This window comes from Gopherus evgoodei, chromosome 11 (assembly GCF_007399415.2).
Source record: "Gopherus evgoodei ecotype Sinaloan lineage chromosome 11, rGopEvg1_v1.p, whole genome shotgun sequence".
In the NCBI taxonomy this organism is placed as follows: Eukaryota; Metazoa; Chordata; order Testudines; family Testudinidae; genus Gopherus; species Gopherus evgoodei.
The window spans coordinates 49,506,791-49,534,608 of NC_044332.1; the positions used below are offsets into that span (position 1 = coordinate 49,506,791).

Here is a 27,818-nt window from a genome sequence, read left to right on the forward strand (position 1 = left end):
TTGCTGTACAGTAATGATCAAGTAAACTACTTGACTTGGTATAGTAGATAGACCCCCCCCCCGCCTGCTTTCTTTTGGTGGTTTTTCTTCATTAACAAGGAACTGTAGGTTACTTTTAATAATATCAGTATTAAATTAAAAATAGATGATCTTGTACAGTGTTCTGAAATATTTCTTCACACAGTTTTAAAGTACATAACGTGGCAAACCTTATGTGAAAGAGAGACTACTGCTTCTGCTCTCAAACAATCCTCTTCAAAAATGTATAGTCTCCTATACTTTGGATTAAGCATAAACAATAGTCCATGTGCTGTATAAACATTCTCTGTATAAATCATGGAAAATCAGTGTTTAAAGAAACATTAAAAGGTTGATTTTAACTGACTGTATTTGCTTTGTAGTTTGCGGTTAAAATTAATCATTTATTCATCCCACAAGGTTCTAGGGAAACAAATGATTATTCTGATGAATTTTGAGACATGGGATTTTAACCCCTTGATTGACTGATCCAACGAGACAGTCAGGTTAAGTTACTTTTCAAAGTATCTCTTTCCTGATGTTACTTACATTTTGAAATGTTGAAATCATTTTAATGTTGAATATACTAAGTTTACATGCTCATCTCACTATATAGTCTGTTTACTTTCTGGTTCTTGCATGCTACCATAGTGCTGCACTCCTTCGATTGGAAGGAAATATGGGGAATTGTTTAACTATTACCAAGAGAACCAAACTGTTCATTAAGTATAAATGTCAAACCTATTCCAGAAACACTGTTTTTAAGAAGTCCAGGTAGCTTTTAGAACAATGTTTGCTAAACTTTTACATTTAATTTAATCTTTCTCTGAATCAACTTAATTTTGACATTACTAATAAGAGATTCTCCAAGTTAGGTGCTTTAGTACTTCAAATAAGGTCTACTCTGTATTTCCTTTTCTTTGCTTAGTTCACTTCAGCTGTACTGTAGAGCAGTGGTTCTCAACCTTTCCAGACTACTGTACTCCATCAGAAGTCCAATTTGTCTTGCAAACCCCCAGGTTTCACCTCACTTAAAAACTACTTGCTTACTTTGTGTATTTTTATGTCTGATTTTGTATCACAACACAGTTACTGAAAAATTGCTTACTTTCTCACCATAATAAAATAGATCAATTGAAATATAAATATTGTACTTTTCAGTGTGTATATAGAGCAGTATCAACAAGTCGTCATTGTCTGAAATTTTAGTTTGTACTGACTTCACTAATGCTTTTTATGTAGCCTGTTGTAAAACTAGGTAACTAGAGAAGTTAGTGTGCCTCAGAAGACCTCCTGCATACCCCCGGGGTACATGTACCCCTGGTTGAGAACCACTTCTAGAGAGAAGTGCCCCTTCAGTGCTCCACTGGTTGGCCAAGAGCTGGCTCTGTACCGTATTCAAGTAAAGTGGCTACAGCAGAGGGAGTTAAAAAGAATGTTGCTCTCTCCATGGCAAATTGATGTAGTGCTAATTTATGCAAAGTGCCCCCAGTGCAATAGTAAGAGATGTATTAGGAACATGTGCAGTAGGTGACATTCTATTCTAGACAGGCACTGCTCCTGTTCACTTTTATTTTGATCATTCCTGCACTACCCTGACCAAAATAAATATTCTTCTGATAAATAAGCAAATAGAACATATGAGTCTAGATAGTCCATCTGCTCTTACAAGCATCAAAAGAAAATACAGGTTCTGTCTCTGACAGGTGCGACAACTCATACAAACATACCTAGCTAACTCAATAACAATTGCATGAAGCTGTGGCAGCACAAGCTAGCCACTTGAGTACATAACCGGGGTCCTGGGTGGGCTTGCACAGCTCCTCTGCTGTGGCTTCACTGCTGCTGTTACTTGGGTACTTGTTACTTGACCCAGGCTACAGCTTCTGATTGCAGTGTATACAACCCTATGAGGCTTAGCACAGAATCTCCTCTGAGCTTGTGCTTGTGCTTGTTAATTCCTTAGTAGTTCCGCTGGTGGGAATGCTAATACAGACACAGCTGCTAGCATTTAAATAAATACAGTCTAGACTTGCTTTGAGCAAGATTGCACAATGTGGTTAAAATGCTGGAGACCAGCCTGAACGAGCACTCCCATTAATGCAGGTGCACTTGTGGTAAGGGCATTGGCAATCTTATGGGAAGGAGGAGAGGACAGCAGTTATATTCTGCACTCCACCCTTTCATCCATAGCTGGGATGGGTGTAGGCTTTGTGATGCCAGGTGCAAATTAAAAATTCAGACAGCAATATCAGGAGAAGTGAGAGGGTGAGGCACCCTGGTTGGACTAATGCCCCTTGCAGAAGGATTTGGAAGGAAGCTGACAATCATAACCCCCGAAGTGTGGGACCCTTTGAGTGACATGCTTCACACCAGACTATGGCCTGCCCTGCAAAGGTCTGTTACCAGTGTAAGATTTTATTATTTAGAGCCACACTAGCAATGTAAGGGTTTTTTTGTTTTGTTTTGTTTGTTTGTTTTTTTGTGTTTAAGCTCCTGAAATAGTAGGCATTGGAAGCTAACAGTAAAAGACTCTTCCCTTAAAAATGCAGCTGTGTTAATAATTATTTAACATAGATTTCGGGACACTACATATAGGACACAGCCAGGCTGGTTCCTGTTGTGCTGGGCACTTACGAACACGTCACAAAGGACAGTTCCTTCCCTGAAGAGCTTAGCTTTGTGTATCCCCAAACTGGTTGGCAAGTAGCTTGAATCTGACTCTGAAACATTGGGGGAAGTAGAACTATAAATCAATAAGTCAGGCCTGGTTTTGCTCCCATTGGGACTGATGGGAAATTTTGCACCCAACTCCTGTGGAAGTGGGATGGGGCATTAACTAGAAGGCCATACCACTGCTTGTGTGTTTTCTGTGGTACTTACAAATAAAACAAGTGGAACAAGTTGAAATGAAGGATGAGATGGCTGCAACTCTTCCCAAAATTGTCAAACCGTTAAAAGTAAAATCAGGTGAAGCTTTATCTCTAATAGTCTTAAATCTTTACTAGTGCACGAGATTTTTCTTTTTCTACCCATTCCAGTCTCTTCCTTGCAGTCACTCTAGTAATCCTGCACTGTTTTTTTGAAATTTGTAAGCAAATTCAAGTTTCCAATTGTTTTGGCCTTGCTGAGTCTAGAGAGCTACTGTTTAGAATTAAACTGTGATCCAGCTTGGAGTTAGAGAAATCATGCATATAAAAAAATATTATTTTAAAAAAGAGTCTGTGTGGGGAAGGGATGGGAGGGGTCTCTTCTCCTGCCCCAAGTATTGAGAATGGGACCAGCACCATGGCTGAAGTCCCATTACCTAGAAAGCCCAGAGTTGATACTTGGAGCTTGGTCCTGCTCCCACTGAAGACCAAGTCTTTCCATTGACTTTAATGTGAGAAGGATCTAAACTACCAGCTGAGTGGGCACATAATGCTCTGATTCTCCTTCATCACAACATAGAGTGGTAAGGGAAGAGCCTGTAGGTGAGAGGCAGTAAGGGAAATGATAGATGCACTTCACTGTCTTTCTCCATTGAAAGTGTCTTTGGGGGAGGGGGGGTGAAAATATGCAGGTAATAGTGAGGAAATGGAACAGATTAAATAGGAGTAGAACAGGAGGAAAGAAATACATGTTTTTAAAATGCTTTTTCACATTTTGGGTAGCGAAACTTCATTGGTGCATATTATAATAAAGGAAGCATTACTTAGGAAAATGCTGCATAGCACAGTTAATTTGAAAAGGGATGAAAGCTTCTGGTGGAAGGTTGTTTGATACTTGAGCCAAACTGGGTCAGACTTCTCTCCTTGCGGTCGTGAGTGGTAACTTGTCACTGAGATTCAAAGCTTGCTAGCACAGTTCTTGGAAGCCTGTAGTATGCTTTTGCCTTCCCAAACTTTTGGGGCATGCTCAGACCACCTAATGACCTTCCCTGCACCTTTTCTTTAAACTATGGGGAAAATCAAGCAATGGTGCCCTTTTTATCTTTTTTTTTTTTTTTTTTTTTTGGTGGGATGGGGGTGGCAAAAGAGGCAGACCCAAATACTAAGTGAAATCACAAGTGTGGTGTAGTCCTTGTCCTTAGGGCATATTTGACAACACAAATAAGCACTGCACAGTTTGGCAAGATCAGCAATGGAGCTGGTTTGAAATTTTGACAACTTTTTTTTGGTAGCTCACATTATTCAGCAGATAATGTCATATTATTCAGCAAGCTCCCAAGGCGGGATTAAAAGTTACTTAAGTAACTTATTTGATGCAGGGGTGCAATCAGTTAATAATGTTAAAAGGTAATAACTCCTTTTAGTCAGCTGTAATCTTCAGCCTCTGCTTGAGAGGTCCCCATCTTTAGAATACCAGAGGTGTTGCATGACACATTGCACTCGGTTTCCCCCGAACATGCAGCCATCAGTGAGTTCTCCTCATACTGTAATGGATTTAGCTAGTGCTCCAAGTCCTGTAACTTCATGTGTACACATTTAAGAGGGATATTCAAAATAGAAATGACTACTTAAAATGCTAGGCACTTCCTCAGTAACTGTTGCATAGGGAGTAGGCTACAGATGGAATATTTGATAGACTGTTGGGTTTCTTTGCCTTATAAAATATAAAGCAGAGTCATTCCTTAAGCATCACAAACAGAAGAACTATGTATGTATCCAACATCAAATTATCACTTGGGTGTATGCAGTTGTTGGTTCCTAGACTGAAGCTGGCATAAGACACTTCTTTAAGCACATAGTCACTGCAGAGAGGCTTTGGTAAGATAGTTGTGCTAAGTAAAGGTTGACATCCCGTCCTTCCATTGGATTGTGTTTTAACAGGAATTCTTTTAATTGGCTTCTACTGTCATTCTGTTAAAACTCTGTTTCTAGACAAAGAAATTCTTGACACATGTATATTCTTGAAAACATGCACTCTGTACTGCTTTGGTCATTAAATTCATTTTATGTGATTGTCAGCTCAAAAAAAAAAACCCTCCAAAACCCTGCATTTGGCAGCCTTTCAACAGCAAGGCAGCTTCCTGCAGCCTCGGACTATAAACTGTATAATTTGTCCATGGAGGCCTATGCATTACAGAAATGAAAATTCTTTCTCTGACAGCATTCATTGCTTAGTACACAGCAATTTGGCTGTCAGAAACAGCTGGAACAGTAGGATGGGGTAATAGGAAGGGGAAGAGAAGGAAGTGCTTACTCAGAGCACCAACCCAGACGATCAAGTTACACAGTCTGTCATTAGCAGACGACACCATGCTCTAAGATATAGCTTCATGTCTGAGCAGGAGTCTGTGGCTCAGACAGTAGGTGTTTTACTAAACAATTGAAGAAAAATCTTTACTCGGCAGTGATTGCCCAATGCTGGGTTTCTTCAATATTAAATGTGTTCTCTGTTAGATGGAGCTATGCATTAAAGTAATTTTTTTCTTTCCTAGATTAGGTAAAGTCTTGCTGTCCCCCACCCTGCTTTCTTATATGTGGGATGGGGTGGGGGATAGGTCAAACAGTTGTGAAAGTATTGCTCAGAGGGCTTGTTTCTAGCCCACAGTTCTCTTTAATCTGGTTGCTGGTTAAGAAATGTACAGTAATCACGATGATCTACTAATTAAATACCAGGTTAAAGAGGTGACAATGGGGAGGGGAAGGTGGTTTTTAAAAAAATAAAAATAAAATAAAAATGAGGAGTCCGGTGCATCTGAAGAGGTGGTGTGTTTTACCTGCAAAAGCTTATGCCCAAATAAATCTGTTAACCTTTAAGGTGTCACCGGACTCCTCATTGGTTTTTGTGTTACAGACTAACACAGCTACCCCTCTGATACTTGGCACCATGCAAGTGTTTTATGTGGCATGCCTTTCTCTAGTATGTCTTTTCTCCCAAAAAATAGCATGGTGCTGTTTGTTACATGCTTGATTTCTGTGTCTCCAACATGGCTTTGTGTTTCCTCTGTATTGATTTTCATGATTCATTGAACATGAGCTAAGGAAAAAGCATACTTAAATGATGATGGAGACAGCTGTCTGTTCAAGTAGGAGATGTACTCATGGTGTAATGGCGCCAAATTTTTCTTCCATTACTTTCTCCAGTAAGATGCACATAGTAATATTTCACTAAAGGCTTTTTCATTTCCTCTTAAGCCTCTGGTGTCTTACCTTAAAATATACTATGTTTTAAAGAACTCATGTGTACCACAAACTTTAGTATGACTTCTGTTCCTGAAGACCTAACCGCTGTAGTTCTGTGGTGATCTATCGCTAATCATTTTAGTTGGAAAGATTTTTTTTGTGGATTTGAGTCCTTATCAAAAAAAGGAAAAAATATTTGTTTTCTTAAAAGCTGATTGGCTAGCTAGCAGAACTGTTGAAAATGTACATATGGAGAATTTTAGATAAAAGCAGAAACTTCTAATGCTCTGGAAGCTGATATGTGGTTTTTTTGTTGTTTTTAATCTGTTCGCCTTTATACAACAGAAGCTGAAGTTCCAGATGTTGTTTTGGATTAAAGATAGTGAATGGGAAAAATAAGCTTTCTTAATGATAATAACAGAGTCAGACTGGCTGGTTCTGTACTGACAGGAATATGGAGAGATAAAAACTCCATTAATGGTGCATGCACTGCCGAAGAAGCCAATAAAACAATGCTGTCTTAACTGGAAAAAAAACTTCACATTGGCAGTGATCACTGCCAACTGCAAGAGGAGGCAGCTGCAGACTAACAAAAGTATTTATTAAAATAAAAACACTTACATGATTTGGATGGGACTGGTTTTTTTTCTCCCTTCTCTTACAGTTAAAGGTTAATCTTTAATGATCAATACTGCATGGAAAAAGAACAGGACCTTAAAATGCTTTAGCCATGTATAGAGTTTATGGTGGGAAGGAGCAGGGGACAGAGGATGGAGAAAAGTCAATAATATCTCTCTGAAAGAGTGTATTTTCAGGGGTCAGGTGGCCTCTTGGTGGCTTACTACCCAGAAAAAATCATTTCTGTAGAGTGACTTTTTTTTTTTTTTAAAGCTAAATGTTTCCTACAGTCCATGAGGAAGGGTGTGTGTTTTGTTTTTGTTTTTTAAAAGAACCATTCTGCTTTTTTCCTCCTCTTGATCTCAGTTGCATCCTTCTCCTGAGTCCTGGCAAATCTTACTAAGGGCTTGTCTACATCACAAAGTTGCAGCGCTGGTGAGGGGGTTACAGCGCTGCAACTTACACATCTGCAGGGCATCACCAGCGCTGCAACTCCGTGTTTGCAGCGCTGGCCGTACTCCTGTTTTGTCTCGGGTGTAGAGGATCCAGCGCTGGTAATCAAGTGTAGACACTTACCAGCGCTTTTCTTGACCTCCATGGAATAAGCAGGCATCCCAGCATACCTGAGGAAGCCTCTCCGGTAATCAAGCAGGTCTCCTTCCCCGCCGTTTGCAGGGGGGTTCGGGGAACGCGAGAGCAAACCGCGGGGAAGGAGACCTGCTTGCACGGGGGTTCGGGGAACGCGAGAGCAAACCGCGGGGAAGGAGACCTGCTTGCTCGGGGGTTCGGGGAACACTGGAGCAAAACCGGGGAAGGAGACCTGCTTTCCCGCGGTTTGCTCTCGCGCGTTCCCCGAACCCCCCTTGAAGCCGCTCAACAGCGCTGCAGTGTGGCCACATCTAACACCACTTGCAGCGCTGGTTGCTGTAAGTGTGGCCACTCTGCAGCGCTGGCCCTATACAGCTGTACTAATACAGCTGTAACAACCAGCGCTACAAAATTGTAGATGTAGACATACCCTAACAGTGAATGCAGGTTTTTCCCTTCAGTGGAGTGCCCTCCCCATCCGGTATCTGATAACTTACTGTGGTATTTAACTGATTCAGGCCTCTAGCAAAACCCTTATTCTTCAGTTCCTCTGACCTTGCAGTGCAGCTGTTGTAAGGTAGTTACTTCAACTATGCTGATTCATGGCATAGTACTAATAGTTACAGGAGGCAGTATCAGCCACCCTCATGTAGTGTGGAACTAAGCCATTGCTGATCACCAGGGATCCTAGTATTCAGTGATTTTTTTTTTAAAGCCCGCCCCCCCCCCCCGCCAAATTCTCCAACTTTTAAAAATAAAACCACAAAAATCTGTGATTTAAATAAACGCTGAACTTTAGTTTCCATAGCCACAGTATATATAGGTATCAGTTGAACACAATGTTTTATTGATACATTGTAGAACCCAGTTTAGCCAATCCTCATCATCTGGCTCTCTGTATTAACTGAAATATTGGCTGGAGCTGACTGCCCAAAACCCTTACCCCATCTTGTAATAAGGGGGAGAAAGCTCTTTGCCAATTCTCCTGGTTATCTGGATTTTTGTCACCCCACCCCCCCATCTGGCCCCAGTCCCAATTAGATTGAATAAATGGGGTTCAGCTGTTAACTTAAAGTGCATTCAAAAATCAGTCATGAGGGGGAGGTTGCGTGCATTGAATAAGTGACACTGGTAATATTAGTAAAACTTTTTTTTTCCACAAAATGTAAAAACAGAACATTGATTTTCTGTAAAAACAAATTCTGCATTTTTTCTGTGGCAAATGGATTTCTAGGTCCATGTTGAGCACTCAAGATCTAAAGGCTTGTCTATATGACTGACTGACAGCTATTCCTTGAAATGGGGGTAAACTTCCTCAGGGCAACTAAAGGCTTTCTCTTTCTATGCTAATGGCTTACAGTGGTGTAGCTATGCTAGCCTGCATTTCTGGCTGCAAATTTCTATTCTATTTCTAAGGCCTTTATTCCCTGTCTACACTAGGGAATTTGTAATGTCCTCCCACCCTGCTCTTCTCCCTCCCCGCAAATGTGACTTATCAAGGCTTTTGCCATTTTTCTCTGGATCTTCCTCCTGCCATTGATCTGGTTTGGAATCTGACTCTCAATTTCTTGCACTGTTTAAGTTGAGTATTGGTTTACTTCATGCCCCTTCTAGGATGAGTTTTGTTAAGCTTATATCTCTGCCTTTTGAGCTTGGGAGCCAGAGGGGGAACTTTTGTGATGGGCTTTCCCTGCCCCATTGGCTGTGGTTGAGGTCCAGTGATCTTTATGGAGGAATTAATCTCTGGCCCTGCATATGCTGGTCTAGCCCCATTTTTAGGGAGTAGGGTACTCATTTAAGTACAGTCTAAAAGGCTGACAAACTCCTGATAGAGCTGGAGCAGAGTGGAGGGTATAGAAAGAGCTGGGCAAAGAGTTCCCTTATTTTATCTCCTCTTTATCATGGTCCCTGGATTACCTCCAGGCAACAGAGGGAAAGAATGTGACAGTGGGACCATGATGCCCCTGTTGCTGCTGATTCAATTTCTCCCCCCCCCCCAGGTATTTTTGTGCCCCTTCTAGCTTGTTTAGCTGCAGTTCATTTCTGAGAATTATCTTAGGTGCCTCAGTTCATTTTCTATGTTGCAGCTTCCTGGACCTCTAGGCTGACTTGGTTCTCCTTCAACTGAAGTTTTTCCTGTCTTCCTTGTGCCTTCATAGACAGATGTGGTTGCTTGTCTGCTACTGAGTTAGAATAAGACTTGGGCTTTTGTGGAGATGGGTTACCTGTTTTGCCAATGACTGGGAGATCTAGGTCACACCCCTTCCCCCAGCCAACACACACTAAGGACTTGTCTACATGTACATTTTATAGCTCTTTAACAGCTGGCTGGGGGCGGGGGGGTGAAAAATCACCCCCCTGAGTGCAGCAAGTCTGAGCACTTTAAAGTGCTAGTGTAGACAGGCTCCGAGCGTTGGGAGTCGTGCTGCCAGTACTGGGAGCTAATCCCCTCATGGAGGTGGATTACCGGGAGAGCTCTCGCACAGTGCTCGTGCGTGAGCACACTCGCACTTCACAGTGCTGCTGTGGGAGCATTCCCGCGGCAGTGCTTTGAAGTTTCCAGTGTAGACATACCCTAAGTGCAGGAAGGAACTGGAGTACCAAACTCATTCTGCCAGAGGACTGGGTTAATCTTTTAAGTTTAGTGGGATGTATGTAGCCGTAAATGTACACTTCACATCCTTAGTGAAACTTTCTCTGATCTCATTCGACTTGCACAAAGATCAATGCTAGAGAATTGCCTTTTATGTAATCTATGTTTATATGCATTATTTGTTAGTATCTTTATAATGACATTCAGTATCACTCATTGGGAAAGTAAGCTCGCCTTTCAGCTTTTTCTCCTTGTTTCTCTTATTTTTCACAATCTGTTGCTTTTGTTTTGTCCTTTCTGTATCAGTGCAGGCTTCTCCCCATTCCTTAATTCATCCACTAAAATGATCAGCATAGAGATGATGCTAAAAGCATAATCCAGCTTTAGTTATTTTTACTGAGGAGTTTGATAGAAGGAGAAGTTTTAATTCAGAGCCCCTCAAACTATTGCTGTCTTCCTGAGTCTACAGATGGACAAACATTGCATTGGTTTACATCTGGTTTGGAAGGTTTGTTCACAACCATCCACTGCAAGAAACGTAATATTTAAAATGAAAGCTTGTATTCTGGTAAGGTGGGTCACATAAATGTATCAAGTTAGCCTAGTGTTTGAAAGATAACTTTCATGGATGAGGAATGATATATTCTCCTGTTTTGGAAGCATCCCTGCTCGTAAATTACAATGGCTTTTTGTTGCTTCATCCAGAAACAAACTACCTACAGGATTTTAAGAAAATTCTGATGGGTTTGAAAATGATTCCTTACCTTACCGTAAAGATCAGTAGCTAAGCTACAACTTTAGAGTGTCCTTGATGTATGAATTATTTGTCATCTTAAAACTGAGTGATCCTCAAATATTCTAGAAATGATAGGTAGTCTTTTAGGTTCTAAACATAAAAGTAGATAAGATTTAAGCTGTGTGCATATGTGTGGTTTTTTTGTTGTGTAGCTGCATCCAGGGCCAAGCAAACTTGCAAAATCTCATCAGTGGAAGGAAGTGTGTGGCATGGCGGAGTCGGGAGATGAGATCCCTTGAACTATTCTTGGGTATGCTGTAGTTCAGCAAATCTACCAAGGCATTTGTTGTGTTACAAGATGGCGGTTTTATGTCCTATTGTACCATAGTTTGACCTTCACTTACCTAAGATCCTAAAAGTTTGGTAAAATGGTTTGTTCCTGTCCAAACAGGCAAAGCCAGATTATATAGGATAATGTAGTCCAGGCTCTGTCTGTGGTATTGTAATACAGTCTTTTGAGAGCTAAACATGCTTGTGTAGCTGGTTCCTCCTCCTTTGCCTGGATAGCTAATTGCATTCAGCTTTTTGCCTTTCAAGAGGGTAGTTAAGGAAAGAATTTAATGAAAACTTCTTAAATGGTGTGTGTGTGTGTGTGTGTGTGTGTGGACAGTGTTTGTAGAGAAAGGACTTTTAATCAGATTGTCTTTAAAGACTTGTTTGTTTAAAAACAAAAACACCCCCCCCCTCCACAAACTTCTGACTGGCTGCTCTTTTGGGGGGTGGGGGGAGTTAACCTGTTGTCCTCCCCCTTCAACTTTTTCCTAACTCAGAACACCCCGCCCCTCCTGCAACCTTTCCTAACCATCATAAAGAAGTTAAAAAGAGCGATCAGCCCAATTTCAAACTCCCTTCAAGTTGCCTTCTTGAAAAACAGAAATATGTGGCTTGTTCCCTCACATTTTGTAGAGGGCCAACTGTCCAGGGATATTGTTGATGGCTTCAAGCTGTGATCTTCCTTTTTCTGCTTTCTTCCTAACTAACTTTGTGTGGAGTCCCTTTGGACATCTTACTCTCCTGCCCTGCTCATATTTGTTTGAATATATTTTAATGAACAGCTGTGCATTGGTTGAGTCACACTGCAATTATCTGATTCTGCCATAGCAGTGAGATGGGCAAAAACATGTTTCAAGCTGAGTTGCTGGAAAATTCCATTAATCGCATTCTAGTTAGGAGGCTTGGGATGAGGGGAACAAAGCAAAGTATTTTTGTATATTAAGTATTTATTATAGTTCTTCCCACCCCACCACACACACACACACACACTCTCTCTCTCTCTCTCTCGATTTAGTGGGTAATGTGATTTACTGTTAACATTATAGACCTTGGGAAAATAATTACAGAGGTTCAGCTTTACCCTGGCAGGCAAAATCCTGCTGGGATTATTGATGTGCAAATGAAGTTAGTTACTTGTGGTAGAGTATTTAAATAGATAAGGGGCCATGGAAAAAGTTCTGTCTGTAATGACAGTGCTTGCAATAGCATTCCATGAATTCATTTACTAGGTATTCAGTCTGAAATGCTCCAACCTGATAATATCACAGGCTGAAAATAAGAAACATTTGCACCTTCCAAATTCCATGCATGTGTGAAAACACAGAACTAACCACTAGTGAGACAGTATTTAATTAGTACACATGGCAATCTGCAGAATCTAGACTAGTGCTCTCTCACCCCCCTCCCCCACATACCTGATGAAGGAGGTTCATTTTGAATTATGGGTCTCTAAATAGTATTTAATTATTAGTCAGCTATTGGGGGCATAGAATAATTGGTGAAACATACTTCCTATAATGCCTTGCCCTGTGATGTTGAACCACTCTTATACATTTTTGATAGATGAGCAACCCCCCCTGCTTTTGTTTAGACTAGAATAAAAGGTGTATCTTAAACATGTATTAGCCATGACATTTTAAACTAACACATTTCAAAAGGTGATTGTGTGAAGAGGTGGTGGATCAATGTTAAAATCCAACTTTCCCTGTCCATGCAAAAATTTTCAATGTTTTAGTTAAAATGTTGAACTAATGTTTTAAAAATACGTCTTTTCCTAGTGAACATCATATGTGGACATTGGTCTCTATCTACATTGTAATGTCTAATCAGGTCCTGAATGCAGTAGAATATATTGTAGTCCTAAGAGAGCTAAAACACAGATCCATCATGCAGCATAGGTGGGGCTATACTCTGCTTTTACAGTATATAAAAATAATCATATAGACTTTGACTTTTGTAGGGCTGGAAACACAACACAAATACACTTTTTAAAACATGGGCCCATACTGTGCTGTATCATGTTCCCCCAGTATTACAGTATAGAGACAGGACCTTTGTCAGACTTGCTTGCAACCATTCTTAACATCCTCTAAAACTGGCTCCAAACTCTTAATGGTATGTTTTGATTTGCAAGAACAAAATACTGTTTTGATCTTAAATGGTCTTGTAAAATTACAAGAACTGTTTTTTTCAGGAAAATACTTGCAATGTCTTTTCTGAAGCAAATCAGTTTCAGGGAGGGCAGCTAACAATTCTTGGAGAAGGGAACGCAGAAGTATCTCATCAGTTAGAAAAATTCCTTCTGTCTTTATTTATGGCTGCGAAGTATAAACACCACCTACTTTTTTAAGCATTCAAGTAGTTAGAATATCAGTATCTGCATATTCGTCCTTAATGCTTCTACTTAGCAGGCTTACATTAAAAAAAAAACCACAAAGTTCTGCAAGCTAAAGAATGTTGTTCTGTCACCAAAACAGACACACTTTCATGTAAAGACTAATAAATATTTCACCACTCTGATATTCTGACAAGCCCTGTGTTCTTTTCTGTAGGGAAGCAAGTTAAGGTTTCTCTTCCCTCTTCTTCATCTGTCAGTTTGTAACACATACCTTTAATGTGACTTAAACACTTTTTAATAATTAATTTTGAAAAGCCTAGAGACTATCATAGAGCTTCTGTTTGTCCCTAAAGACTAAAGTCACTCTGTGCATCTGAAGAAGTGGGTTTTTACCTGCGAAAGCGTATGCCCAAATAAATCTGTTAGTATTTAAGGTTGCCATCGGAATTCTCATTGTTTTTGTGGATACAAACTAACATGGCTACCCATCTGATACTTGTTTATCCCTGAATCTGGTTGAGCAAATACGATAAGCATTTAGAGCAAATATTACACCAATATAACCCTCATTAAAAGTATTGGTAGACACAGGTCACTACCTAAAGTTGAAAATCTGTATTTACCTCTAAAATTCTTTGTGCTTTTGCCAGTTTTTTAAAAACACAACTCCTTGATCATCATAACAATCTGACTTGTGATTTGGCTTTTGTTTACAGTTGTGCAACTAACAATGGTCAAGCTAAGTTTTCTTTTAAAATAAATAAGCCCTCCTTTCCCTGAAGCTCTATGCTGAGATTTTAAGCAGCATGGCCAGGATACTGCAGACACTTGTGACTGGATGAGAAGCATCATAGTACATGAGCTCAATATCTGCAGTGTTTGCAGGATCGGGCCCTATGCTTGCCTCTTCTGTAACAGAATCTTCATTCTAAACTAGTTTTCTGGCGTTTATAATTAAAATGCATCTGATTATGCAAGTGTATTGATATGTGCAGTGGTTTGGCATGGCTGCAGCAGAATTCAGAATTACTCAAACCAGTTTAAAATATATTACTGAGATTCATGAATACTCTCACCCTTTTTAAAAATAAAGAGCTCATGCTGCTACTGTAAGACAATCTCCAATGTGCCTGTTGGCTTCAGCAAGCAGGCCTCAATGCTTCTCTTCCCATAGGAGCATGTCCGAGCATCACATTGTGTGCCAATGTGACATAAAATGTATAACTCATTTAATATTCAAAATGTTACTAAGGATATTTACATTAATGAGCTGCTGAAATATGTGGGAAGCAGCAATAACGGGTATACTTGCTGTTAAGTGTCTTGCTTAGTTTGTGTACCTGTGATAAATTTGATAAGATGCATAAAGCCAGGGCATACTCAAGTTGTTGAGCCTAACTTTCTCATGCAATTACTTGTGACTGTATCAGATATTTGTCAATACGAATGATAGTTTAGTTTCTGCTTGGCTGTTTGCATACATAAAATTGTGCACACGGTTCTTAAATATTCAGGGGTGAGGTCACCAGCGAACCAGAACCATTAAAGAGATGTATGTCTACACAGCCCATGTTAGAGTGCGGCCACGGCAGCGTTGTGATGTCGGCAGTGTAGACACGCTTTATCGCCAGGAAAGAGCTCTTCCAGTGATTTAAACCCCCACCCCCACCACCCCAGATGAGGGCTCCTGGTTACAAAAGCACTGTTTATACTGGTGCTTTTCAGCACTAAAACTTCTGTTGCTGTGTGCATGTGTTTTCACACCTTGTCATAACTTAGTCCCAGATTTGGACCTTAGCGTCCAAAATATGGGGGTTAGCATGAAAACCTCCAAGCTTAGTTACCAGCTTGGACCTGGTACTTGCTGCCACCACCCAAAAAATTAGAGTGTTTTGGGGCACTCTGGTCCCCCTGAAAAACCTTCCCTGGGGACCCCAAGACCCAAATCCCTTGAGTCTCACAAGAAAGGGAAATAATCCTTTTTCCCTTCCCCCCTCCAGGTGCTCCTAGAGAGATACACAGACACAAGCTCTGTGAATCTAAACAGAGGGAGTCCACCCTCTGTAATTCCAGTCCTGGAAACAAAAGCACTTTCCTCTTCACCCAGAGGGAATGCAAAATCAGGCTAGCAAATCCAACACACACAGATCTCCCCCTGATTTCTTTCTCCCACCAATTCCCTGGTGAGTACAGACTCAATTTCCCTGAAGTTCCCCACTAAAGAAAAACTCCAACAGGTCTTAAAAGAAAGCTTTATATAAAAAAGAAAGAAAAATACATACAAATAGTCTCTCTGTATTAAGGTGACAAATACAGGGTCAATTGCTTAAAAGAATATTGAATAAACAGCCTTATTCAAAAAGAAGACAAATCAAAGCACTCCAGCCACTATAGACATGTAAATACAAAAACAACAAAACCATGTTTGGTACTCACAACTTGGAAACAGAAGATTAGAAAACAGAAATCACTTCTCAAAGCTGAGAGAAAAGCAGGCAGGCAGACAAAGACACAGGGCTTGTCTACATCAGAAAGTTGCAGCGCTGGTGAGGGAGTTACAGCGCTGCAACTTTGAAGGTGTACACATCTGCAGGGCATCACCAGCGCTGCAACTCCCTGTTTGCAGCGCTGGCCGTACTCCCGTTTTGTCTCGGGTGTAGAGGATCCAGCGCTGGTAATCCAATGTAGACACTTACCAGCGCTTTTCTTGACCTCCGTGGAAGGAGGAAGCCTCTGGTAATCAAGCTGGTCTCCTTCCCCGGTTTGCTCTCGCGTTCCCCGAACCCCGAGCAAGCAGGTCTCCTTCCCTGAGGTTTGCTGGGTGGTTCCGGGAACGCAAGAGCAAACCGCGGCGAAGCTGGTCTCCTTCCCCGGTTTGCTCTCGCGTTCCCGGAACCCCGAGCAAGCAGGTCTCCTTCCCTGCGGTTTGCAGGGTGGTTCGGGGAACGCGAGAGCAAACCGCGGCGAAGCTGGTCTCCTTTCCCGGTTTGCTCTCGCGTTCCCGGAACCCCGAGCAAGCAGGTCTCCTTCCCTGCGGTTTGCAGGGTGGTTCGGGGAACGCGAGAGCAAACCGCGGCGAAGCTGGTCTCCTTTCCCGGTTTGCTCTCGCGTTCCCGGAACCCCCCTTGAAGCCGCCCAACAGCGCTGCAGTGTGGCCACATCTAACACCACTTGCAGCGCTGGTTGCTTTAAGTGTGGCCACTCTGCAGCGCTGGCCCTATACAGCTGTAACAACCAGCGCTGCAAAATTTTAGATGTAGACATGGCCTCAGACACAAAATTCCCTCCACCCAGAGTTGAAAAAAATCCTGTTTCCTGATTGGTCCTCTGGTCAGGTGGTTCAGATACTTCTTTCCAGGTGAAAGAGATGTTAACCCTTAGCTATCTTTTTATGACTCACCTGAATGACTAAAATTTTAGTAATGAAAGTGGCAGTGTACACACCACTTAGTTATTGAATGAGTGAGCATTTTTAAGAAACATTATTTTGTGCTTAAGGAAGAAGGCTCTATAGCCTCTTCCTCTTTCATCAGAGTGCTGTGTTAGGCCTTGACTTCAGTAAAAATGCAGTGCCCTTGGCTTCTGTGAAAGACTGTAAACTGTGGGTTTTTCTACACTGGGAATTAACAGTGCTGCAACTTTCTTACTCAGGGGTGTGAAAAAACACCCTCCTGAGCGCAGCAAGCTGCAGCGCTGTAAAGCACCAGTGTAAACAGTGCCCCAGTGCTGGGAGCTGCGCCCCTTGTCGAGGTGGTTTTTAAAGAGTGCTGGGACCACACAAGGCACGTTAAAGCGCTGCTGCAGCAGTGCTTTAGTGTTGCCAATGTAGACCAGCCCTAAATACAGTGAGGTACAGAGTCTTAAAAGACACAAGTAGGGTGTAATGTGTCTTGAGTTTTTGAAAGGGCTTGAAGAAAATTCTTTGACAATTCCTCACCTACTGTCCTGGGTGAGAAGTACCTGCACTGCCAAGCCCTCCCCCACACACTTTCTCCACAAGCTGTCCCTATTTAACTTAAATTGCCACATCTTCGCTGTTCTATAAAACTCTGTAACCCATCCGAAGTCCAATATAACATCATGAATCCACACATACCAGTTAATGAATGGTAGACTCCCTGAATAAATGAGTCTTGGGGCTTTTCCCCAGGGGTGAGGGGGAATTGGACCCCAGCCTCTTAGACTCCTCCTGGATCTGCTCTTCTTGTGGACACACTTGAGACGCCTCTTAAAGGAGCTTCACTGACATGATCCCTGCCCACCTCTTCCCTGCCCCCCGATATGGAAAGCGGTTAGTGCTGCTTGTTCAGCTTTGTTCTTTGGAGCCCCCTCACCTCAAAGGAGGGGCGGGACAGGAAAGAACCAGGGGTTCTCTGCCTCCATTCAGTCCACTTGCCCAGGCAAAATTTCTCTTGCATGAGTAGGTTGTTCCAAGCCCTGTATTTGATACTTGTTCCCTCACACTGTAATTTCTCTAATCAGTGTATGAACTGTGGGTGACAGCACAGACAAATGTATGCTAGCTTGACGCCAACAGGGAGACCAAATGAGATTTTATTCCTGTAATTGATGACGTGTGTGTGTGTGTGTGTGTTTTTTTGTTTAAGCTATAACAGCTTTGGAAATCAAAACTTTTTCATAAGTGAGACTAACTTTCATTACACTTGTTGGATTTGTTTAGGGCATGACACCTTGGTCCAGGAGTTAGTGCTATTCTCTTTGGTGTCTCCACTATTGACAGGCTGGATAGGAACCCAACACATCAAAACCTTGCAATGCCTACATTCTTAGTGCATCTCAGACTGAGACTTCCTGTCTTTCAGACTGTTTCTGCTGGGCTTATATGTTGGTACTCTACTGATGGGTACTTTATACACATGCAGATACCAAATGGAGTTTGACTAACTTCTGTGTCATATCTTAGTGATCTAGGTAAAGGGTTGGGTATTTTTCCCTCAGGTCAGTACCCCCATGTGCGATTCTTCTGACTCTGGCCTGGCCTATGCTAAAAAGTTAGGTCGAGCCAGCTATGTTGCTCAGGGATGTGAAAAATCTACACCCTGAGCCATGTAGTTCAGTGGACCTAACCGTTAGTGTAGACAGCACTAGAGAAATGAAAGAGGCATTGCTGCCTCTTGGGGAGATGAATTGCCTACACTGATGGGAGAACCCCTCTCCTTGGTTTAGGTCAGGGGTTCTCAAACTGGAAGTCAGGATGTTATTACATGGGGGGAGGGGTGTGAGCTGTCCACCTCCACCTCAAACCCTGCTTTGCCTCCAGCATTTAGAATAGTTTTAAATATATATATATATATATATATATATATATATATATATATAATATCTAAAAAAATGGTTTTTTATTTATAAAGGGGGTTGCATTCAGAGATTTGCTATGTGAAAGGGGTCACCCACTTCAAAAAAAAAAAAAAAATTTTGAGGGCCACTGGTGTAATGCCTGCACTCAAGGCTTGGCTACACTGGAGGGTTGCAGCGCTAGTGGTGGGTTTACAGCGCTGCAACTTGCTCACCGTCCACACTTGCAAGGCACATACAGCACTGCATCTCCCTGGCTGCAGCGCTGGCTGTACTCCTGCTCTGCCTGGGGTATAACCATTGCAGTGCTAGTGATGCAGCGCTGCTCCGCCAGTGTGGCCACCAAAAGCGCTGTAATTGGCCTCCAGAGGTGTTCGGAGGTATTCCAGAATGCCTGTTCAGCCACTCCCAACAGCACTGCAAATGCTGGAAATGTGGCCACACTGCAGCGCTTTCCCTACACAGTTGTAAGAAGACAGCTGTAACTCCCAGTGCTGTACAGCTGCAAGTGTAGCCATACCCTCGGGCACGCACTATAGCAGCTCAGCTGTAGCCTTTCCAGTGTAGACTAGACAAGCCCTTTGAAGGCTCTGGTTTTGTGTATTGTTTGGGGGAATGTGTGTGTGTGTGTGTGTGTGTGTGTGTGTGTGTGTGTGTGTAAGGTCACACAATTACAGATGGGTTTATAGGATCATTCCCTATAACTGCAAGGTGAGGACAAAGCTTATGTAAATACATGTTTTAATTGCTGATGAACTCAGCTGATGTGCAGTTATCATGGAAGGTAGAATTACATATCAATATGGTCTATATTTATTTATTTTATTTATTTTTAAGTCTGAGGTACATGCAAAATATGTGCAGCCCTTGGGGTCTCTGTCAGCTGCCTCCAGTGCTGTCAGTATTATGGAATTTGGGTGCTCCTGATCTCTTCAGAATGATTTGAATTTGTTTAATGGTGTGTGTCCATGTCTGCGCCACATGAAGAAATTGTTTCATCTTAATTAATTGAACCTGCCTTGCTTTCATTTGGACCATTCCATGGGGGTTCAGAATGTGTGTAAATGATGTTCATGGCCCTGTACAGAAACAGTGCAGCACACAGCTTCCAGCAAGTTGCGTTGCTGTCAGTCCCACCTTTAGATTTTAAGAATACCTGGTTCTCTCTTTACGGCTTCCTAACTGTAATCACCAGTGGAGCTGCAGTACTGATGAATTCTGGGTCCAGTTTTTGCCTGCATAGTCAGGCCATAGTGATATGTTGAGAGGAGATCAGTGGAGTTTCCTATGAAGAATAGGATAATGGATGTGTATACTTGTGTGCGGTGAAAATCCTAAAATCTGTTTGCCATATTGGATTAGTACCCAGGCATTTAGATGGTTCAGAATGCTACCCCCTTTTACAGTGCTTTATGAACACCAGTCTTCATTTTCTGAACTTGCTTTACACTTGCCCTTTCTGAATCGTTCTCTGCCCCAAGTTTTGAACCGAAAGCTTACTTGCAATGTGACTCTTACATACTGGCTTGGGATCCCAGATAGCTTTTTAATACACACAAAGTTTGCATGTTGACTAAATATCTGAATTTGTAAGTTTGACCTTTTTAAGTACAAACAAAGGATTTGTTTTTTTTACTTTCCTAATGGCCCAGAGCAGCTTTAAATGTTCCATGAATAATCTGCTTCTTTGTATTTGACTTGGATGTGCATTTCCAGAAGTAATACTGTCACACTGTGTTTTTACTACCCTCTAGTGGTGATAGTAGCTGTAGTAGTTCTTAGTCCAGGAAATGCCTGTTGAATGACAGTACCCAGATTCATTAATAGAAAATTGGGGATGGGGAGTGCATGTCTGGGAATGGAACTGGAAATAAAGCTTGATGCATTATTAGCTGCACGCCAAAGTCTCTGTCAAAAATTAATGTGAAACTCCACCAAATACAGGTGTACACTATGCCACGTGTACCAGTGTTGCTAATACATCTTTATTTTTAATCTAAGGCATCTTTCACAGGCTCTTGTTTGCTTTTTGTTTTTTCCCTTGGCAATGAAAGACTTTGCTAGTTGGTTTTACTTTTGTTTTTCTTTAGTTTCAGTGTCTTGTGTAGACAATACACGGGCCTATGTGATTATAGTGCAATGCTTTGCATCTGAACTGTAAGCCCTCCAAAGGAATGTTTTTATAACCAAAAACTTTCCTTTGCATTTTACAAAATTAAATCTTTCTCTTTCTGAAACTTTTTAACAAAAATGGAATTTGACCCCAAATTCCATGTCAGAATGATCCTTTAATACAAGTTTCACATGGGTGTCTCCAAATGTAGGTGTGACATGCATTTTATTTTTAAAAAACCTGATATTAACTTGTTCTTTATTTTTTTTAATTCTAAACAGGTTTTAAAAAACAAACATTACTGTGCTGTGTTGGCAACTAAAACTTTTAAGTAGTGTGTTAATTAAAAAAAAAACAGCCTGAAAGTGAAATTGACTAGAGACCTGTCTACCAAGCCTCTCCACTGTCCTTTTGTGTTTTTTGAAAAGGAAGGACTTCACCATGAGGCTTAGGAACTCCAGACATCCTTTCAAACACATTGTTTACAAACAAGATTACTCTCCCTCTGTTCCAGACAAATATTCAAACCAAAATGTGTGAACTAACAAATGTGGGCCACCTTTTTGTTACATCCCATCTCCTGTCTATTTAGGCCCTGGTCCCACAAAATAGATCTACGGTTGTAAGCCCTTGCATTTTTGGCAGTTCCATTAACTTCAATATGACTGAATCCATGGATAGAAGGGTTCATAGTTCAGATTTTGGGCTTGGATTGTAACCTTTTACAGATGGGATCCTTTTTCCTATGCAGCTTCTAAAGTATATAGCATGCTTCTGGCACTGTGTAAAATAAGTGCCTTCATTACCTGAGCTTAGAGAGAAGGAACCACCTCCCTCCCCCAAATAAAAAGCATTAAATGGAGAAAAGCATGTCAAATTTAAAATGTGAAGTTTTTAATAATCTTGGGTGTTTATATAGGCAAGAACATTCCCCTTTGACCTTCTCACAGTATAATTTTAGGAATGTGCCCCATGTTTATATAGCACTTTGAAGTTGTAATAAAGCACTATGTAAGTCTTAATTAGTATTATCAGTTTCACTACAAGGATTTCATTGTACTATTGCAATCTTCTGTGATTTATACCTGAGTATTGTAGTGGTTCCTTTAGAATATTTGTTAGTCATTTTAAAAATCTCAGAATATAAAAGACCTAGTTTTCACTATGTATTAAGAGTTCTAGTTATATAGTGTGGGTTTATTATTTATTTTTAAACAACATAAGAATGGCCATACTGGGTCAGACCACTTGTTTATCTAGCTCTGTACCCTGTGTGTCTCAGTTCATAGGATCATAGGGTTGGAAAGGACCTCAGGAGGTCATCTAGTCCAACCCCCTGCTCAAAGCAGGGCCAGTCCCCAGACAGATTTTTACCCCAGTTCCCTAAATGGCCTCCAAGGATTGAACACACAACCCTGGGTTTAGCAGGCCAATGCTCAAACCACTGAGCTATCTTTCCCCCTCCCCTTAGATGCTTCAGAGTGAATGAACAGAACAGGACAATTTTGAGTGATCCATTGCCTATCCTCCAGACCCAGCCTCTGGCAGTCAGAGGTTTAGGGACACCAGGAACGTGGGGTTGCATCCCTGAGCATCTTGGCTAATAGCCATTGATTAACCTAACATCCATGAACTTACGTAATTTTTTTTGGGTACTTTTGGCCTTCACAATATGCTCTGGAAATGAGTTCCACAGGTTTGCTGTGGGTTTTGTGAAGAAAGTACTTCCTTATGTTTGTTTTAAATTTGCTGCCTGTTAATTTCTTTGGGTGTCCTCTAGGTCTTGTGTTACATGAAGGGGTAAATAACACTTCCTTATTCCCTTTCTTGATACCATTCATGATTTTATAGACCTCTGTTGTATCCCCCTTTAGTCATTTCTTTTCTAAGCTGTATAGCTCTGGCCTTTGTAATCTCTCCATATCCCTTATTATTTTTGTTGCCATTTTTGGCATCTTATCTCAAGAAAAAAGATATTAGAATTGGAAGAGGCAACCAGAGTGGTACATAGGATTCAATGTGTGGACATCCCATGGATTGTGATATTTACTGGCTCCTTATGTATTCCTTTTCTAATTGTTCCTAATGTTAGCTTTTTTGTGACTGCCACTGCATGTTGAGCAGATGGTTTTAAGAGAACTATCTACAATGACTCCAAGATCTTTCCTGAGTGCTAATAGATAATTTCGATCCCCATCATTTTGCATGTAAAGTTAGGATTATGTTTTCCAATGTGTTACTTTGCATTTACCAACATTGAATTTCATCTATTTTGTTTCCCAGTGACCCAGTTTAATGAGGTCTTCACAGTCAGCTTTGGACTTAACTATCTTGAGTAATTTTGTATCCTCTGCAAACTCTACCACCTCATTGTTAAGGCTATGTTTTAGTCACTGGTATTCTTAGTAGAAGTCATGGACAGATCACGGGCCGTAAACAAAAATTCATTCATCTATGACTTTTACTAAAAATACTCACCCGGACTAAAACTTGGGGAGGCGGGGGGTGGTTAAGAGGCACTGTGGGTGCTGGGGGATGTGGCCCGGGACCCCTGCTGGTGCTGGGATGGGGTGGGGGGGTTGGCAGGGGTTTCCTACCCAGCTCCCTATCCCTGAAGCTCCTAAGCAGCGGAGGCAGGGCCAGGGCAGGGATTCCGCTGCTCCTGCCACAAGTGCTGACTGCTGTAGCTCCTATTGGGTGGGAACTGCAGCCAATGGGAGCTGCAGGGGCAGGGCCTACAGGCACAGGTAGTGTGCGGCGCAGAGACCCCCTCTGCCACCTATAAACCGCAGGGGGGCCATGCCAGTGGGAGCCAGTGAGTCCCCCTGCTCCTAGCCCTGAGCCCCTACCACACACTGAAACTGCTGCTGCTGGCACCAGTTGCTGCAAAAGTCACGGAAGTCACAGAAATCACGGAATCTGTGACCTCTGTGATAGACTTGCAGCCTTACTCATTGTTCATTTCCACCCCCTCCGCGGCCCCCCCAAATCATTGAATGTTTAACTACTACTGATCCTTGCAGGATCCTGCTATTCACTACTCTCTCCCTTGTGAAAACTGGTTATTTATTCTTACCCTTTATTTCCTATCTTTTTTTAACCAGCTACTGATTCATGAGGGGACCTTCCTTCTAATCCCATGATTAAGGATACAGTATAGGCATGTGCACCACCGCTGCTGCAACCAGGGCCGTGTGCATGATTTCCTTCCCTCCCCCCCAGCTTGTCAGTCTCCCCTGCAATGGGGCTCCAACTGTCATTCCTCTCCCTGCTTCAGCCCTCCCTTCTGCTTATTTTTAGTAAAAGTCACAGATAGTTCATGGGGTTCTGTGAGTTTTTCTTTATTGCCTGCAACCTGTCTGTGACTGTGTCAGTTACTTTTAGTAGAAAAATCTTAACCTTACCCATGACTGTTTTAGTTTGCTTAAGAGCCTTTGAGGGATCTTGTCAAAGGCTTTCTGAAAGACCAAGCACACTGTATCGACTGGATCACCCTTCTCCACGTGCTTGTTGACTTATTTGAAGAATAATAGATTTGAAGAATTCTAATAGATTGGTGAGGCATGACTTCCCTTAGTAAAAGTCCTGTTGACTCTTCCACAACATATCAGATTTATCTGTGTCTGATTTTGTTCTTTACTATAGCTGCAACCAATTTGCCTTGTACTGAAGTTAGGCTTACTGGCCTGTAGTTGCCAGAATCACCTCTAGAGCCTTTTCTAAAAATCAGTGTTTCATTGCCCATCCTCGAGTCATCTGGTACAGAGGCTAATTTAAGCTATAGGTTTCATACTCATGATCTGAAATTTCATAATTTTCTTTCAGAACTCGAATGAATGTTATCAGGTCCTGGTTACTTATTACTGAATAAATAAATGTCAAGGTTCATATCCAATCTATTTGACAAAAATAAATCAAATAGATTATGGAAAAAACGTGGGCTTGGAAATTTGTGTGTACTTAGTGCAGTGTGTCCTCCTCTTCAGCAAAAGAGAGCACATATTAGGTAGAATATGGTAGGCATTTTCAGTGACCATAACTTAGACGTGCTGGAATTGGTTTGTCTGCTCTGGTTTGTGGTAGGTTGATAACCTAGCAAATACTGAGACAATTGTAAGCCAGTGCTCATGTAATCCTGTTGGAGCACAGTTATGGGAGTCATCTTTGATGTTTATTGATGCAACCAATAAACTGCACCTTTTAACTGCATTAAAACAAAAAACAGAGCCACAAATATGTCTGATTCCTGCAGGTGAGCAGTCAGGGCTGTCTTCCTTCAGTTCTCTACACTTTCAGACTCAGGAACAGTAGTAGTTCCTTTGTCAGGTTTATCTCTACAGCAGGAAATGTTTAATCTAAAACTTCAAGATGGCAAGGATGTCCTGGGAAAATCAAAGCTGAGAAGCCAGTCAGCTAGCTGGAGATGGGATTGTGTGGCTGAGGTACTTATCAGAGGATAAGTCTCAAGTGACAGATGATTTGAACAGAAAACAGCACTGAACTGCTCTGAGGCTATCTTGAACTGCTGCCACTTCTTTCCCCCTCTCCCTTACTCTCTACTTTTCCAGCTGACACATCAGAAGACTGCTCAGCCAGCAGATACCAAAGCACAGAGGGTTGTATTTCTTTTATAAACATTTATGTCCTAATCACTGTGAACAGTCTGTTTTTTGATAGTTACGTTTCTGTTGAGGTAAGAGGTAATCTGTGGAACCTCCTTCATTGTTTTGATTGTTGGCATCTGATTGTGCAGCAGATTTTTAAATGAGTTTCTTTCTTAGTTTATTTTTAACTAGCTGAATTAACAGGCCAACAGCAGATACTTCATTCTCTGAGCAAAATGGCAACCAGCAAGGGATCTTGACGTCTCTTCCAAAGTTTTTGGCAGGCTTTCAACTGTATAAACACAGTATGTTGGCTGGAGCTGGATAACTGCATACAATGAGAGCTCTGGTTCTCTTGCTTACTGGAGTCTAATTTTATTATTTGGAATTTGTTTTTTGTTCTTGTTGGAGCAGAGACAAATCTTTATAGAGAATTAACTTTTTTGCCAAGGCTGCTGCTGCTGATTGATTTTATATATATATATATATATTTTGTAGCTGTGTTGATGGGTTGCTTCTCAAAGTCCTTTTCTCTCTCTCTCTCTCTCTCTCTCTCTCTCTCTCTCTCTCTCTCTCCACTCCAGCCCTCCATCTTTCAAAGGAAAATCAAGATTTCATTAAGGTTTGAAGCTCACACTTCAGCTCTCTGCCCTGTGTCTTACAACCACAGCAGGAAATCCAGTCAGTTGTTGAGTAACTCAGTTGTGAAGTCACAGTGGTAATTTTGCCAGAAGCTCAGGGGCTGTACCAAGTTTGCATAAACACGGCATAATTGTCAAATATACACAGGTTTTTTTAGAATGCCATTAGTGTACACAGCACTTCATGGGACATATAGGCAAAATATGGTTTTTGAGGCTTTCAGGAGAAGGAATGCCAAGGGAATTGTCGCAAAGAAGCTGAGGGCTACGGTTCTTGGTATCTGCTTTCCCAATGAGATAGCACATTCTAAAATGCAGATTAGAATGCTGTGTGACTGACCTTTTTGTTCAGATTTATAATAGAAAAGGCATGTTGTCCAAAGAGGTTTATATAAATTGGTGCCCTCAAACAGATCTCTGAATGTTGGTTAGTCAGCAGGCTTTTTTTAATGTTAAGAAATGCTTGTGTTGTGTCTAGAATACTTTGAATCTGAGTGCTATTGGAAAGCAGTGAGATCTGGTGGATGGTGATTTGGGTTCTGTTCCTGATTCTGTCACTGGCCTACTGGGTGAACTTGAGCAAGTCACTTTACTTCTCAGTGTTTGTTTCCACGTGTAAAATGGCAAGATTTTATGCTTACCTCCTTTTTTTTAAAGTGCTTTGAGATACGTTTATTGAAAGTTGCTCTATTACTTATTAGATCAACTGGTTCTTCTGGCCTCCTTTTTTTGTGTTTAGGCGCATCTGAAAAGGATTCACTAAACAGCATGATAGTCTGGGGATGAAAAATTAATTGAATGGATCAACTTTGAAAAGTTGATCCATTCACCATTAAGGAAGAAACTGTCCATGTTTCCTGAACATTTATTGTCCTTCTGTGTTGTGTGCAGCCAAACACTTAGTTTTGAAGCATAAGTAGTGAATGTGGACCCATATTGACATAATACTAAGTTCTTGACATCATCCAGGCCAACTCTTACCAAAGAGAGGAACAAAAACTGGAAAAGTTCTGTTTCTCAAGAAACTGGCAAACCATTAAGTCATAAGTGCGTGTTCTTGAAGGGTTGCATGGGGGGTGAGGAAGGGATAAAATAACTTGCTGTCTTCTGATTGTCTTCCCCCCCCCCCTTTTTTTTTTTTTGGTATCTTAATGTTTCTTCAGTATCTCTCTTGCTGGTCTGCAAAATGCCTTTCATGCTCTTATTTCTAATGTCTTAACCCACTCTTTTCTCAAGAATGTTCCCTTTTTCCTCTCTTTGTTAATTTCCCATTTAAATTTTCTCCTTCAGTGTTTGTTTGCTTTACTGTCTTCCTCTATTCCCATGACTGTCTGACAGCCTTTTCAGGATGTGGGTCAGTGCATGTGCTGCTCCACTTCTAAAGGAGGCTGAGTGCTGTGAACTTTCAAATTCACTCCTTTCAGATACAGGGTAACTCCCAACTCTGTACTAATAGTTTGCTTCAGGGTTGCTGGCTTAACCAACTCCATGTGGTGGAGCAGCATCACTAGAATCCATTTTTTTTTTTTGTCTGTGCATTTGAACCTGTGGTCTCTCGAAAGAGACGTGTACTGTACCACCTTTGTCCAGGTGTGCAGAAGTTTATCTGGGTGTGGTCATCAAGAGAAGACTTGCTTACGATGTCAGTTCAAATGAGACCCAGTGATGGAACTGTGTGGGGAAGAGTGTTCTAGTCACATCCATCAATCTGCACACATTTTTTTTTTCCTGTCAAATCCTTTCCAGCTATTTAAAAATACTGAATTTTTTAAAGATTGATTGCCTGTCTTCTGAGTCAGCTTTCTGCCAG

General features: G+C 41.4%; 1 protein-coding gene across 4 annotated transcripts in view; it reads left to right on the forward strand.

Annotated features, from left to right (window-relative positions):
* The window catches only part of ACVR1 (activin A receptor type 1), a 111,818-nt gene that overhangs the window by 18,592 nt on the left and 65,408 nt on the right, over window positions 1-27,818 (forward strand). The window contains exons 1-2 of one of the 4 annotated variants that reach the window (XM_030579806.1): window positions 9,762-9,765; window positions 12,334-12,340. The exons of the other annotated variants lie outside the window; for them this stretch is intronic. Coding sequence (XP_030435666.1) covers window position 9,765; window positions 12,334-12,340 — 8 coding nt within the window. The 5' untranslated portion in view covers window positions 9,762-9,764. Of the gene's footprint in view, window positions 1-9,761; window positions 9,766-12,333; window positions 12,341-27,818 lie in introns of those variants that run through there. 4 annotated transcript variants of the gene reach the window in all.